This window comes from Galeopterus variegatus, unplaced genomic scaffold (genome assembly GCF_000696425.1).
Source record: "Galeopterus variegatus unplaced genomic scaffold, G_variegatus-3.0.2 Scaffold4936, whole genome shotgun sequence".
Lineage (NCBI taxonomy): Eukaryota > Metazoa > Chordata > Mammalia > Dermoptera > Cynocephalidae > Galeopterus > Galeopterus variegatus.
In genome coordinates, this window is record NW_007731047.1 from 68,365 (window position 1) to 83,838 (window position 15,474).

Here is a 15,474-nt window from a genome sequence, read left to right on the forward strand (position 1 = left end):
TTCCATGAGATTAACCCCTTTTCAGGGTTTCTCACTGCTCAGAAGAGATGGGCTTTGAGTAATCTTTGGTGGCTCCGTCACCCAGGGGAAAAGGGGTGACAAATCCGTGGGAGGCAAAGTAACATACTTCATTCATAATTTTATTATTGGAGTAACTTTTCTATTTAAAGGTGAGCTGAACTAATGCAGAGAAATCCATTAGCTGAACTAATGCAGAGAAATCCCCCAAATACAATACCTGGAACTGAATATATTTTCGAAGATCAAAATTTGGCAAAAATTCTGAAATATTCCAGAAGTTTAGAATTGTGCAGGAAGTTTGGAAAATCTTCAGGCATTGGGAAGTCACTAAAGCAAGACATTTCTTTGCTATGTTGCTGATGACAGATTGATAGATACTCACTTGGCTATCTTCCACATATTCCTATTCGGTCAAATAAAATAATTAGTTATAATCATGCATTAAAAAATTCCTTGGTTTCCTACTCTTCTTCCTACATCTAACCCTGAGTGATGCAATTCTCTTTCATTGCTGTAGCATGACTAAAATATTTGGGTGATGAAGTGTGTGCGCCATCATTTTGTGTGATGGGACCTATTTTCTGCCTACCAGTGCTGCTCACTGGGGCTGCTTATTGGCATTCATGGAGTTGGGATGGGGACAATTCTTTTTGCACTTTGCAGGATATTTAGCATCCCTATTTAATGTCAGTCTCTGTGACAATAAGCTCCCTTCCTAAATTCCCCATTCCTAAATTCCTCCTACACACACTGTCCACCTCTTTAGGAACCAGTAAACCCTGGGACATTGGGCAGAGAACATAATAGAGAATTTCAAGTAAAATGAGCACATTTGGGGCAGGGAGTTTTTACATCTTGATTTGAATCTGTCTGCCTTCACTTTATGCTTTATAAAAATCACCCTTTCTCAAGAGATAAAGGTGAACAGCACTGATACAATCAAATCTTAAACTTGATTTTATTTTATTTTATTTTTTAAACTTGATTTTAAATGTTAGCAAGTATGCTTTGGTAAAACCCAAGGCAGCGCAAGCTATGATTGAGTTCATAATTTCCTCTTCCGGAAGTGCTATGCATAATGCCCTTTATGTTAAATCATAAAAAGAACGAAGTATAGTGATTCAGTGTCCCTGAAATCAGCATATTAGCAAAGAGGCTCTTATAAGAAAGTTTAAATAATGCTACCCAAGGACTCCTCAACTGATGTTCCTGCATATGCAGAAACTAAGGCACAATCCAGGTAAATAGCAATTGCTGTATTGACTAAGCATTAGGGTGGGTATAAAGACATGGAAAACTTGTAGGAATTCATTAATTGAAATAAATTACTTAAGGCTTACTTAAACAGCACATAGTCTCTTCCACAGAGAGGCATGTTCCTTTCTCAGCATTATTCACAGAAAATCATTACTTTCCTGCCAGATCTTGAGGTCAAGGCTCCTGAGGTCTTTCGCAACACTGAAGGAGGCAGTCTGAACTGGTGGAAAGAGCTTGGTCTATGGAATTAGATACAAGTTTGAAACCATCTCTTTCTGACTGTGTGAGCCTGGACCACACCATTCACTTCGTGAATCTATAAAATAGGGACACACTAGGTGCTCAGTAATAGTATCTATTGTTATTTACAAAGTTACAAGCTCCATAAAAGCTGTCAGTTACAGCTCACTGTTCACTGCAGTATAAAAAGGCACCTAGGGAAGCTGTTCTGACTGACACCAAAGTCACTGGCACAGGCACACTTACTATCATCACACGACTTTTTCAACATTTCCTGTGCAAGAGGTTGTACTTGATTTCAAATAGTTAAAGTAAACTTATGGGATCTTTTCTCTTTTATCAGAAAAGCTTGCTATATGTATTGGACTTCACTGTGTTGTAATTTCAGGGATTATCAGCACCAATATGGGTCATCAAAGCTAAAATGACATTTGCTCTCAGATAGATAATGTCATTTAAGAGCAATATCTAGAATCCTTGCTAAATATAGGTTTTTATTGTAAATACCCTCCTCCGTCACTCTCTTCTTGTTTTTTTCCTCATTCATTCACTCATTTATTTGCTCATTCCTACCGTGGGACTTTTTAAAATGCAGCACATTTAACTTTTCTGGTCCAGAATCAAGACTCAGATAATAACTTTGTTACAATTTCAAATGGGTTAGTAAAAGCTAGTCAGATTAGGGATGGTATGCCAGTTTTCTAGCTGGTAATTTTAGTGTGATGTTATTGTTAACTGTGTATAAGTATTAAAATCCAAAGGGAGTTTGCACTAGAATATAAACAGATTTCTGTCATACACAAGGATACAATGACCTGAACTCTGGATGAGTAAATCATGGTATTTTTATTTTCAAACTTGAGCTTTAAACTGCATAACACTTGCTATAGTTTGAATGTGTCCCTTAATGTTCATGAATGGATTAATGCCATTAGCATGGGAGTGGTTAGTTATAGCAGGAGTGGGTTCCTGCTGAAAGAACACATTAAGACTCCTTCCTCTCTTTCTTTCTCTTTCTCTGTCTTGTGAATGTGCAGGTGCTCTTTCTAATCCATGATGCCTTTCACCAAATTTTGAGACAGCAGGAAGACTCTCGCAAGATGCCAGCGCCTCAGTCGTGCACTTCCTGGCCTCCAGAACTGTGAGATAAATTTCTGTTCATTATAAATCATCCAGTCTTTGGCATTCTGTTGTAGAAGCATAAAACAAAGACAATACTGAAGTCAAACTGATGTGTAAACTATTCCTGGGTGTTGCAGCCTGATTGAACACAATGTCCTTGGCAAGACTGAATGTCTGAGTTTCTTATCCAAACAAGTTCTCAAAAAGGGAAGTATTTCATGAGGCAAAGAAGTACTGATTTTTCTCAAGACCAGATAATTTCATGAGTAATTCAGAGTAGGGGTAAAAGATGAGGGCTCCAGAGTAAGGTATCCTAATTCTACCACTTTTTAATGGCTTTGTGACCATGAACAAAGTTACAAGTCATGTAAGTCAAGTTTCCTCATTTTCTCCTGCAAAATGGGGCTCATTAATAACTCCAATATCAAACCATTGTTATGAGGCTTTAATGAGATTAGGTAAAGTATTTAGTACAATGCCTGGCTCAAGATATGTACTCAATAGGTTTCTGTCTCTTTTGCTATTATTACACTCTACTTGAGTTAACTCACCAGCCATAGTTTTGAATCAGTTAAACTAAGACTTTTATACTATAGTCAAAATGTTAGCTTTTGGGGCCGGCCCAGTGGCGCACTGCTATAGTGCGCCGCTTGGGAAGCGCGGTGGCGCTCCTGCCGAGGGTTCGGATCCCACATACAGACCGGTTCCCGCTCACTGGCTGAGCGAGGCGCGGGAGCAACACCGAGGGTTGTGATCCCGTTGCTGGTCCTAGTCCGGTGCGGGGGCGACACTGAGGGTTGCGATCCATTGCCGGACACGGAAAAAGACAAAAAGGAAAAAAAAAATGTTAGTTTTTTCAGGACCCAATAAACTGACTTTATTTTTTTTTTTGTCTTTTTTCGTGACCGGCAACAGATCGCAACCCTCAGTGTCGCGTCCATACCGGACCGGGACCGGCAACGGGATCGCAACCCTCGGTGTTGCGTCCGCACCTCTCTCAGCCAGTGAGCGGCCGGTCTGTATGTGGGATCCGAACCCTCGGTGGGAGCGCCGCCGCGCTCCCAAGAGGGGCACTGTAGCAGTGCGCCACCGGGCCAGCCCATAAACTGACTTTAAAATGTGGTTGGCTCCTCTGTCAGGTCAATTTTAAGAGGACTTTGAGTGATGGGAAGAACTGGTTCTGATGTCTGAGCCCTTTCACTAATTTTAGGGTCAGGGCAAAACTCTCTTTTGGAGGGTTTTACTTGTGTAGTTGATCAGCAAACAATGAATAACATCACAATTGCTTTTTCTGAAGACCAAGTGCTAATCTTTATTGTTGGGTTGTTTGGTAGGTAGCAGTTTACAAAAAGCTTTGTGTTTGTATGTGTTTCTTCCTATACTTAGTTGGCTAAAGTAGATGTCTATGTGTTTAAAGCAGTCTGGGTAAAATTGGGTTATTTTTTTCCAGGGTTATAAAGAGAAGATGATTAATATTGATTTTAAAAAACAAATACACATCAGGGTCTGAACTTGGCATTAGGGATGAGATTTAAACTGCAAACACAGTTTCTATCTTCAGGGAGACTATTATGATATTGAATAAAAATGCATTTGGGCTTTGGGGATGGGAAAGTAGAGACAGAGAAGGGAGGCTTTGCCATCAGACAAGACAAGGAATGGGAGAAGCAGTTTCCAAAACAGATAAATTTAACTCACAAACTTACTTAAAATACAAGCACTGCCTAAAAATGATATTTAAACACAAATACATATATATAGTCTGAATTTTTTAATGGATAGAATTTGCTGCAATTTACTTGTTTAAAGTAAATGATCATATAATAGAGGATTTTCCTAATGTAGAATTTTCAAAATGTCAGAAAACTATATGGCAAAACTAAGTTAGTTCAGATGGCACTGGTTTAGAATTTATGATCTTTTGATCATGGGTTGGACTGAAGTTTATCTTTGACTATGAAAATAAAAAGACTGTAAAAACTAAACCAAGTTTAAGGAAGATTATAAGGTTAATATTTAATCTACTCGAGGAGCAAACTTACACGTAGATTTACTAAGCAAATATGGATTTACTTATTGGTGGGAGCTAAAAAATAAACAAATTAATTTACCCACAAACACACACAAAAAATACCGGGGGTGGGGGTGGGGAAGAAGATATAACAACTATACTTTTTTTGAAATCGTTACAACAAGCAAACGGAAAGGACATTCTTGGGGGGGAGGGGAGAGAGGGAGGAGGGCGGGAGGTGTCGGTGAAGGGCCATAATAATCATATACATTGTATATTGACAAAATAAAAATTTAAAAAAAAAAATGTAAGAGTTAGCTTTTTTCTTTATGAAACATCATTATGTTGACCTCCACAAATCAATACTTTGTTCTCATGGCTAGTTACTGTAAGCAGAAGGAAATAATAAGATTGCATTTCCTTAAAAATATTCTATCATTCTTTCACTCTTTCAGATGGACCTTATGTCTATCTATCTCCTCCATCACTTGAAATGAATATAATCAAAACTCTTTTTATTTCCTGGCCCTCTAATTAGAGGCAAAATTGTGGTTCACAAAGGCTAGCTAGAGGACCAGTTGTATTAGAAGAATTCAGAGGAATTTTGAAAAAATAAAGTCTGAGTGGTCTGGGTAGGGTTAAGATATCTGCATGTATCTTAGAAGTGTTCCCCAGCTGATTCTGACACACAATGAAATTTGGGAACCATCTCTAGTAGAGTATCACTGCATTTTGCCACCTTTCCATTGGGCTGGTGTCTCCCTAGATCATGCGCCTTGATAGAGCCCTGATAGAGTTTGGATGTGTTGTCCCCCTAAAATTCATGTGGAAATCTGATTCCCAGTGTGGCAGTGTTGGGAGCTGTTTGAATCATGGGGGCTGATCCTTCATGAATGGATTAATGCTCTCCCTGGGATGTGGGGGTAGTGAGTGAGTTCTCACTTTATTTGTTCTTGTGAGAGCTGGTTGTTTAAAAGGACCTTGGCATCTCTCTCTCTCTCTGTTTCTCTCCCAAAGGAACATGGCATCTCTCTCTCTGTCTCTGTCTCTCTCTCTCTCTTGCTTTCTCTAGCCATGTGATCTGCTTGTACCTGCTGCTGCCTGCCACTTTCCACTGTGAGTAGCAGCAGCCTGGGCCCACACCAGATGCAGCTGTCCTAGAATCATAAGCCAAATAAACCTGTTCTTTATAAATTACCCAGTCTCGGGTATTCTGTTATAGCAACACAAAGTGGACTAATCCAAGCCCCCTAATTAAACTCCCTGGTTCAAGTATTGCCTACTTTCTCCACTGTTTTCAGGGTCAAGGGTACACTCATTGGCACGGACACAATTTTCTCACGTTGGACCCTGGCCATTCTCTCTAGCCTCATCAGTTTCCACTCACCCACCTGCATCCTTCACTCCAGCTATATCATGTGACTTTCTATTCTCTCAGTACCTCAGGTTTCTGAAGCTTCAATACTTGTCTATGTGCTGTTTACTCTGCCTAGAACACTGTTTCTCCATATTCACATGCCCGGTCCCTATTTACTGTCAAGACAACCCCTCGGAAGCCTGATCTATTCTCCACTTAGGGAGGTTCCATGCTTCTATAACACTCCGTGTATCAGCCTTTATAAAATTGCACTCTGATGGAGATTTTCTTTTATATTGCTCCCCCTTGAACTATGTGCCTTTTCCTATATTTTTAGCACTTAGTATATGTCTGCAGCATTAATAAACATGCAATCAATATATTTGTTGAATGAATGAAAGAGTGAGTAATGTTAACCAGAACCATTTTTCATCAATGTAAATAGGGCTTAATGATACTAGAATGAGCACTCAGTAGAATGATGGGAAAAGTAAATGGTTTTGCTAATACTCTGCTATAAACTGTTCTGTTCTTTTTTTTTTTTCCTTTTTGTCTTTTTTCGTGACCGGCAACGGATCGCAACCCTCATGAATGGATTAATGCTCTCCCTGGGATGTGGGGGTAGTGAGTGAGTTCTCACTTTATTTGTTCTTGTGAGAGCTGGTTGTTTAAAAGGACCTTGGCATCTCTCTCTCTCTCTGTTTCTCTCCCAAAGGAACATGGCATCTCTCTCTCTGTCTCTGTCTCTCTCTCTCTCTTGCTTTCTCTAGCCATGTGATCTGCTTGTACCTGCTGCTGCCTGCCACTTTCCACTGTGAGTAGCAGCAGCCTGGGCCCACACCAGATGCAGCTGTCCTAGAATCATAAGCCAAATAAACCTGTTCTTTATAAATTACCCAGTCTCGGGTATTCTGTTATAGCAACACAAAGTGGACTAATCCAAGCCCCCTAATTAAACTCCCTGGTTCAAGTATTGCCTACTTTCTCCACTGTTTTCAGGGTCAAGGGTACACTCATTGGCACGGACACAATTTTCTCACGTTGGACCCTGGCCATTCTCTCTAGCCTCATCAGTTTCCACTCACCCACCTGCATCCTTCACTCCAGCTATATCATGTGACTTTCTATTCTCTCAGTACCTCAGGTTTCTGAAGCTTCAATACTTGTCTATGTGCTGTTTACTCTGCCTAGAACACTGTTTCTCCATATTCACATGCCCGGTCCCTATTTACTGTCAAGACAACCCCTCGGAAGCCTGATCTATTCTCCACTTAGGGAGGTTCCATGCTTCTATAACACTCCGTGTATCAGCCTTTATAAAATTGCACTCTGATGGAGATTTTCTTTTATATTGCTCCCCCTTGAACTATGTGCCTTTTCCTATATTTTTAGCACTTAGTATATGTCTGCAGCATTAATAAACATGCAATCAATATATTTGTTGAATGAATGAAAGAGTGAGTAATGTTAACCAGAACCATTTTTCATCAATGTAAATAGGGCTTAATGATACTAGAATGAGCACTCAGTAGAATGATGGGAAAAGTAAATGGTTTTGCTAATACTCTGCTATAAACTGTTCTGTTCTTTTTTTTTTTTCCTTTTTGTCTTTTTTCGTGACCGGCAACGGATCGCAACCCTCAGTGTCGCGCCCGTACTGGACCGGGACCGGCCACGGGATCGCAACCCTCGGTGTTGCTCCCGCCCCTCGCTCAGCCAGTGAGAGGCCGGTCTGTATGTGGGATCCGAACCCTCGGCGGGAGCGCCACTGCGCTTCCCAAGCGGCGCACTATAGCAGTGCGCCACCGGGCCGGCCCTAAACTGTTCTGTTCTATGCATGTAAACATTACTTCTTTAAGATAATGGGAAATTAGCAAAAGTATATCTTAGACTCTTGGTTAAGAGACCTAAAGGACCACAGTATTTTATATTTTATTTCCTGAAGAGTTACAAATACCTAACATGTTAAGTTTGGTTCCATTAAATGGGCAGCAGGGTGCAAAAAACTGTTATATTGAATTATGGTGTGATAGATTCTTTAGATAAATTTGTCTAAGAACTACTGAAATTAAGATGAGAATAAAGCAGTTATCTCTTCTGAAAAGAAAATGGCTATTTGCTCTAAGCTAATCCTATGTTTATTTTCTAAGTGAACAGAAGATGCTGTTAATAAGCACATGCCAACTATAATAGAAGAGAGGCTGCAAAGAATAGCGAAAAATAGATGAAGTACATGTTTAGGTCAGTGTGGGAGTTACCATTTGGTGATGTCCCAGGTACCTGCTTCACATTTTTATCTTCTTATGATCAACATTTTAATCAATAACGTTGGTGGAGACAAATACAAATAATCAAATTTGTGTATACCCAAAGCAGGGAATCATAGCAAAGATGACAGATGATTGAAATTGCAAATACCCTTTTCTTGACCAAGGATCAAACCAACTAGATAATGTTTAATATGCCAAATGTGAGAATTCTTATAAACACGGTTAAAAGGTCAGTTTCATAAGCATAGGATAATAGTGACCTGGATTATCAATGGCTGAAATGGAAAATACCTGAGGATTTTAATTAATCCCAAACTCAGTATGAATCATCAGTGTGATGTGAGAGGAAGCCTGATGGTGAACGATGCATGTTTAATCTCAATGCTGTGGCTCGTTCTAAGATCTATTACCTACCACTTACTAGTCGCTATGGGCAAGTCACTTACTCTTGGCTTTCTCACCTTTAGGTTGGGATTAATAATAACTAATGTAGGAGGTTATTGTGAGTATAAAATAGATAATGCATATGAAAATGACTATAGCTTCTATTTTGTGATGGTTGAATAAGCTGACGCAACATTAAACTGTTCTAGTGGAGGTGTAGTGTCCAGGTCAAGTGCACTACAAGTCACAATGGGCAATTGTCAGATCAATTGATTATAAATTCATTGGGGCAGTGGCTGTGTCTGATTCATTCTCCATTGTCTAATGCAGTGCCTGGCTCCTCTTTGGTTGTGAAAAATACATCTTGAGAAAATAAATTTGTTTAGAGTATTAGACCTTAATGGAGTCACATTTTAAGAGAGAAAGTAATATTTCAGATTGAACCTAGGAAGGAAACCAAGATGGAGAGAAAAATAGAATTAAAAGATGATACGAATCTTTCCACGAACTTTTTGAAGTACCCTTGTATATGAAGAATAATTAAAATAACTAAGCGTATATACTCGGGAAAAGAGGAGATCCAAATATTAAAAACCCAAAAACAAAGCATAAAAAAAAGCAATGTGTATTGGTAACTTCCATGAGAACACAAAGTATCAGGAATACTAAAGGAGGCATAACAGGTTAGTGACTGAAGAAAGGTCACTTTTCCTCTTGCAATACCTCAGTAAGGTTGTTAGTGTGAAGATTCAGAAATTTGTACAGGCATTCATTTTCTGTTCTTTTTCCACCACCTATGTTCCCCTGGGCACATATCCCAAACCTGTTTCCTCTTTATATGTTAATAAGGATAATCATAAGACCTACTTTCTAGGGGTATTATGAAGAAAAATGAGATGATGAATGCCAAATGCTTCCCATTGCTAAAAAAAAAAGTGCTAAAAATATATACAGTCATGCACTGCAGATGGCCACATTAACAACAGTGGTTCCATAAGATTTTTGTGGAGCTGAAAATTTCCTGTCGCCTAGTAACATAGCTGTTATAATGTAGTGAAACACGTTACTCGGGTAGGAGCAATAAGCTATACCATACAGCCTAGCTATGTAGTAGGCTCTACCATCTAGACTTGTGTAAATACATTCTATGATGCATTTTTCAGAACTTATCCCCGTCCTTAAGCGATGCTTGACTGTAATTACTGACCCTTCCCATATTCCAAAAATGCCAGTAGGGGGTGCTGGAGAACCTTTTGGGAGAATTCAGCACCATCTGGGTTGTGCATGGGACCAAGATTCTAAAATTTATTTGTTTTTAACTTGCCACCACTAAATGTGTCACATGATCTCAGAAGGATTGTGTGTAAATATAGAAATTAATGAATAGCCCATTTTAAAACTTGCTTCTGGAAGGTAGAGTTGGAAGAGGTAAAGTTTCCCCGGGGATGAGCTGGGGGCTCCCAGCATCCTTTTCAGTAACTCCTCCCCTTGGCCATCCAGTTTCCTGGTAACGAAGACATTCACATGACCCCAGCCTGTGAAATTTTGTTTATTGTGTGTTTCACTCTGCAGGGAGATTCAATGTTTTCTTTGGGTGGAGAAGATTGTTTACATTTCTCTACTGGATATTGTTTTAAGAGAGGTTTGAAATCTGATATTGTTACAGGTTGAAAGAGTTATGTACTTAACCCTTAATGTCCAATAAGGCTTAATTAATTCAGATTTTAATCTAACCTTTCTAACCCATAGGAAGGTATCTCTAATTCTGAAACTTTAGACACTGGAATAGCATAGCAGGAGAAATATTTTGTAGCAGGAAGCACTTTGCTGGAATTCATCAAATCATATCGTTAACAGACTATTCAAAAAAACTCTTGACTCTTCTACTAACAAATTAGTGATAATCAAATAAGGGGCATTTGGCTCTTAGACATTAAATCTCAAATCAGGTAATAAAACAGCAACAAATGTATTACTAAATAGAAATTTGTTATTATTTCTACATTTCTTCCTTAAGTTAGAAATCTACTTGGGGACAAAAAAGTCCTAATTGGGGCCGGCCAGTGGCGCACTGCTACAGTGCGCCGCTTGGGAGTGCGGCGGCGCTCCCGCCAAGGGTTCGGATCCCACATACAGACCGGTTCCCACTCACTGGCTGAGCGAGGTGCGGGCACAACACCGAGGGTTGTGATCCCGTTGCCGGACACGAAAGAAGACAAAAAGGAAAAAAAAAAGTCCTAATTGGAATATATATGTGAACCTAGAGTGGACACAAATAACGTGTCTTTGGCTAAGATAAAAGTGACTACTGTATTATATCACCCTCTCAGGAGAGGCTACACTGATTCTAATGATGAGTTGTTAGTAAGAAATGTGGTTCAAGCTGTTTTTTTTTCAGTTTTCCTCTCTGCAAAGCTACCTGTCTTATATAACAATCAAATCTTCATCATTAACAGTGAGTGCATTTGGACAGTTGAATGAATAGATTTTTTATTTGGCAATTGTGCAATGTTTGTCAAACTTGTCTCACTATAGGATTTATTTGAGACTCTTGTTAAAAGTTCTCAGAAGATTTTCATTCAGGGGGTCTGAGCTGGTGCCCAGGCAAAAGTATCTTTAAGAAACCCAATAGGTGTGTCTTATGGACACATAGGTTAGAGACCCTAATGCTAAAGAAATTGCTTTTGGCATGAGATTCAGTTTGAACAGGCAAAGCACATGTGCTAGATGACCCCCTAACTGGTCAGCCTGTAGCAAAAGCCCTTTGGATGGTCTCTGCTGATTATGAGAGTTTGCTTTTCATGCACTCAAACCTTTTGCTCCCATCTGGAATGTTCTCATGTGTTTTAATACTTAGACATAACTGATACATAATCTTAAAGTCATTGCTCTTGAGTTCTGAACTTAAACTTTTGTTTAACCTTTTTTTGAGCAAAAATGCAAGTTAGGGCATGGTTATAAGTAGGGTCTTAGCTGCTTATGAGTCATATGGGCCTGGGTTTGAATGTCAGTTCTTCTAGGTGGGTGACCACAGCCCACTCACTTAACCCCTCTCATTTTCTGTTTGCTCATCTATAAAATATATAGTCATTGTTAGTAGTTAACATTTACTGAACTCTATTATGAGTCAGGAACTGTTGAGTTTTTTATATGAATCATTCCCCTTAATCTTCAGCACTATGAGATACCCACCCATAAATCACTGAGTAAACTGAGACACAGGGATGTAAACAACTTGCCCAAGATCTCACAGTGAGGAGGTGGCAAGCTAGTACCTATTCAATAGGTTGTGTGAAGGAATAATTATAAACTTTTACAGCTGTCTATCCATGTATCTTTCTAATTTTTATACAAATTCTGAAGAACAGCTAATATTACCAATATTTGGGTTTGATTAAAAGAAAGAATTTAATTAAATAGAATATATTTAATTATGAGCTTCACAGCAGTTATACTAGAGAGGCATCAGTAAAGCTTAATAAACAAACAAACAAGGTTTATTTGTCAGAGAAAAGTAAAGGCAGTGGTGATAAGGGCACACTATGAAGAAGCATTCGGCATGCTTGAAATAGAAGTGGCCCTCTTGAAAAGAATTTCTGTTACTTCTGTCTTGTAAATGTTGTCTAATGCTAGTATATTCTCTAATTAGTATATTCAAGAATGACAAAAATATGGGCTGCAAGACAATTGCTGGATCTGAAACGTTCTTTAGGTGCCTGGGTTGACCACCTGGTGTGCATAGTATTGACTCGGGGAGAGATGCCAGCCTATGACTTCAGTTCCTGTATAGCTGCATAAATAAATAAAAATAAAATTTGATCCACGTCACTCAAGAAATCCCTCAATAAGGTCCATCAGTTTGTATAATTCACCCTGAAATAATAGCATACCCAGTTCAAGAAACAAGAAAATCTCACTTAGTTTGAACCTCCACAGCCCTCCAATATCTTCAGTCCTCTCAAAGCAAGTGGGCCCAAGTCCCTCATCCACACAGCACTTCAGAGACATCAGGCCACTGACCCCAGCTCCAATCACTGCCATCTTATGTGCCACTGTCTTTTGCCAAGGAGTTGGTCAATCAATACTGCTTAATTGGGACGAAAGGTCAGAGAGTTATTATGATGTGTTCAGGTAACTGGTTTTAGACACTAGCAGTGGTAATTTAATAAGCAGCACTAATTGAATAAAATGCCTCACTATTCAAATTTCAGTCTTCCCGTTGAGAGAAGGTGGGTTGTCTTATGGACTTTACTGGAAACCTTGTTTACAACTTGTTTGTTTAACATTTAAAAGCAACCCGTTTAGCAAAGCTGAACTATTTAATAATAGAGTACTAGGACTGTGAGCCAAATCTCCTGTTACATTATTTAGAGTTCTGAGCTTTTCCTTTTCAGCTTCTGTCCCCGGCTATCATACTTACCTTTGTTTTTGCCTTTTGGCACTGTGTCTTTGACAGAATAGTTTTCTGCCTTGGTTGATTGTGTGCTGGGAGGCAGTCAGAAGTGTTTTTAAGAGTTGGAGGTGGCTGTGAGAAACGGGAGGAGCTCCTAACTCCTTCAGTGTTCTGCTGTCTGAAACTCAAAAGACTTTGAGTCCTTAAATTAAGCAAGAGGCTGATGTTCTGAGGTCAAGAGTAATGATTGAATGTCTTTACTCATTTATTATGTAACAGGTATTGTGTAAGTCTTACCTAGACTAACTTGCTTAATTGTTATCACAATCCTATGAGAGAGTAAATCTTCTTAGCTGCATTTTTTGAGTGAGAAAGTCAATACATAGAGAATTAAGAAAAAGGCTGAAGATCACATAACAAGGAGGGCTTTGAACCCAGGCCATCTAATTACACAGGATGTGCTCTTACTCACTGCATCAAACAAACTCAGAGATGGCACATACAGGAAGAGGAGTATGTTGTGGGATGTTAATCAAGCTAATTGATGAAATAAGAGCCTATGTAACAGCAGGGCTGGTTTTTCTTCCTTCATGCTTCTACACGTGACCTCCCAGTGTAAAGACTAGGAACAGCAATATTTGCCTCCAGTATTAGTTCTAATTAACAGAATATAATTCAAAGTACTTAGAATAGTATGTTTATTCTCATAGCCTACCACACCCTTGCATTTTTCTAGACTTCATTTCCACATAACTTTTTGCCCTTTCCACAAATTGAGCCATCTGCAGAGTCCCCAGCTATTCTTTTTGAAAAAATGCAGTCTGACAATTTTCATCTTTAATTAAAATATTTAATGTGTTGGCATTGCTGTTCTTTATTGCTGAACTCTGTGTATACCGTCACTATGAGATAAGCTGCCCTAATTCTCAATTGCACTACAAATATGGAAATGCAACTTATTTTTTTTTTTGGTGGCTGGCCAGGATGGGGGTCTGAATCCTTGACCTTGGTGTTATAACACTATGCTTTAACCAACTGAACTAACTGGCTAGCCCCTGTTTTTAACATTTATAAATACATTACAAAATATTTAAAATATACAAAAGGTATAATATAGCTTACACTCATGTGCTCACTACCTAGTTGAAGCTCTCTTTGTACCTCACCCTGATTTTATTCCCTTCTATGCCTGCTGAATGCAAACAGTCTCTTAAATTTATTTTATCTTTTGCATATTTTTAATATTTTACTACATATGTATTGAACATTATATAGTTTTATGAAAATGTATTACAACATGTGCATTCTTGTTCAACTTGCTCAGTGTTTACTTTGTGAGATCCATGTTTTTAATTTAAGCAACTTTATGTCATTTACGTTTGTCATGAAGAATACTCCTTTATATAAATATTATTACAATTTATTTATTTATTTCCCATTTATAAATATTTAGATTATTTCAGTTTTTCTAATACAAGCAATGCTCCCATAAACATTGTTAAACTTGTTTACTTGTGCACCTGTTCAGGAGCTTCTCCAGAGTATGTGTCTAGCTGTGAAATGGCTAAGTTACATGATATGTATATCTTCAAGTTTACTAGATAGCTATAAATTGTTCTCCACAATGTTTGTACCAGTGTTGGGAAAATAGAATAGTTTGGTCAGGGCCCTTGCCTTGCGTCAGCCCAGTGTTGCCATGATTTCCCATCTGTGGCTCCAAGGACCTTTTGGCTGGTGACCTAGCTCATAGACATGCATGTAAGGGGTCTGGTGACCCAGCCTGGTGTGTTAGGGGTCTGGGGACCCAGCCTGGCATATGAAGGGCTTGTGACCCAGTCTGTGAACGGGCTTGAGGGGTCTGTGGGCTCCAGACCGAGGCTTAGCTCGACAATCGGCCCAGTCAGTGCAGGATTACTGGCAGGTGAAAGAGCCCGACAACTGTCATAGTAGAGTAGCTTTACAATTGGTGTCATGAACAGGATAAGAGCACTACAATTGGCGATGTCAACAGGATTCCAGACATTAGCCTCACCCTAGCCCCACATACCAGTTCATGCTCCCTCCAACAGTGAAAGATTCTCCTTGCTCCTCATCCCATCTGGCACTTGATACTGTCAGACTTTATTTTTTGCTGATATTAAGATATGAAATGATATTTCATTGTGATTTTAAGTTACATTTCCTTGATTCTTAGTCAATGGCATAAATTAACAAAAGCCTGGGAATAATAGTACAATACAAAGAGTAACTTACAGTTGATACTAGAATTTATCTCTTTTATAGTCCATGTGCCCAAACCAGACCTCAGAGGCCCTCACCGTGTCAACTTTTTGCTTGGTGTCTAGCAGGCACAAACCTTAAAGTACAGGCCCAGATGCTTGCAAAACCCAGAGAGGAAGTTTACCGACGGCCGCCTCAT

At 39.1% G+C, this 15,474-nt stretch overlaps 1 protein-coding gene across 1 annotated transcript in view; it reads right to left on the reverse strand.

Moving 5' to 3' along the window:
• FMO2 (flavin containing monooxygenase 2 (non-functional)) overlaps nucleotides 1-15,474 on the reverse strand; it is a 29,011-nt gene extending 13,537 nt beyond the window's left edge. Inside the window, 5 exon segments of the mRNA XM_008588637.1 lie at nucleotides 239-269; nucleotides 271-373; nucleotides 376-426; nucleotides 12,586-12,718; nucleotides 15,412-15,474. Coding sequence (XP_008586859.1) covers nucleotides 239-269; nucleotides 271-373; nucleotides 376-426; nucleotides 12,586-12,718; nucleotides 15,412-15,474 — 381 coding nt within the window.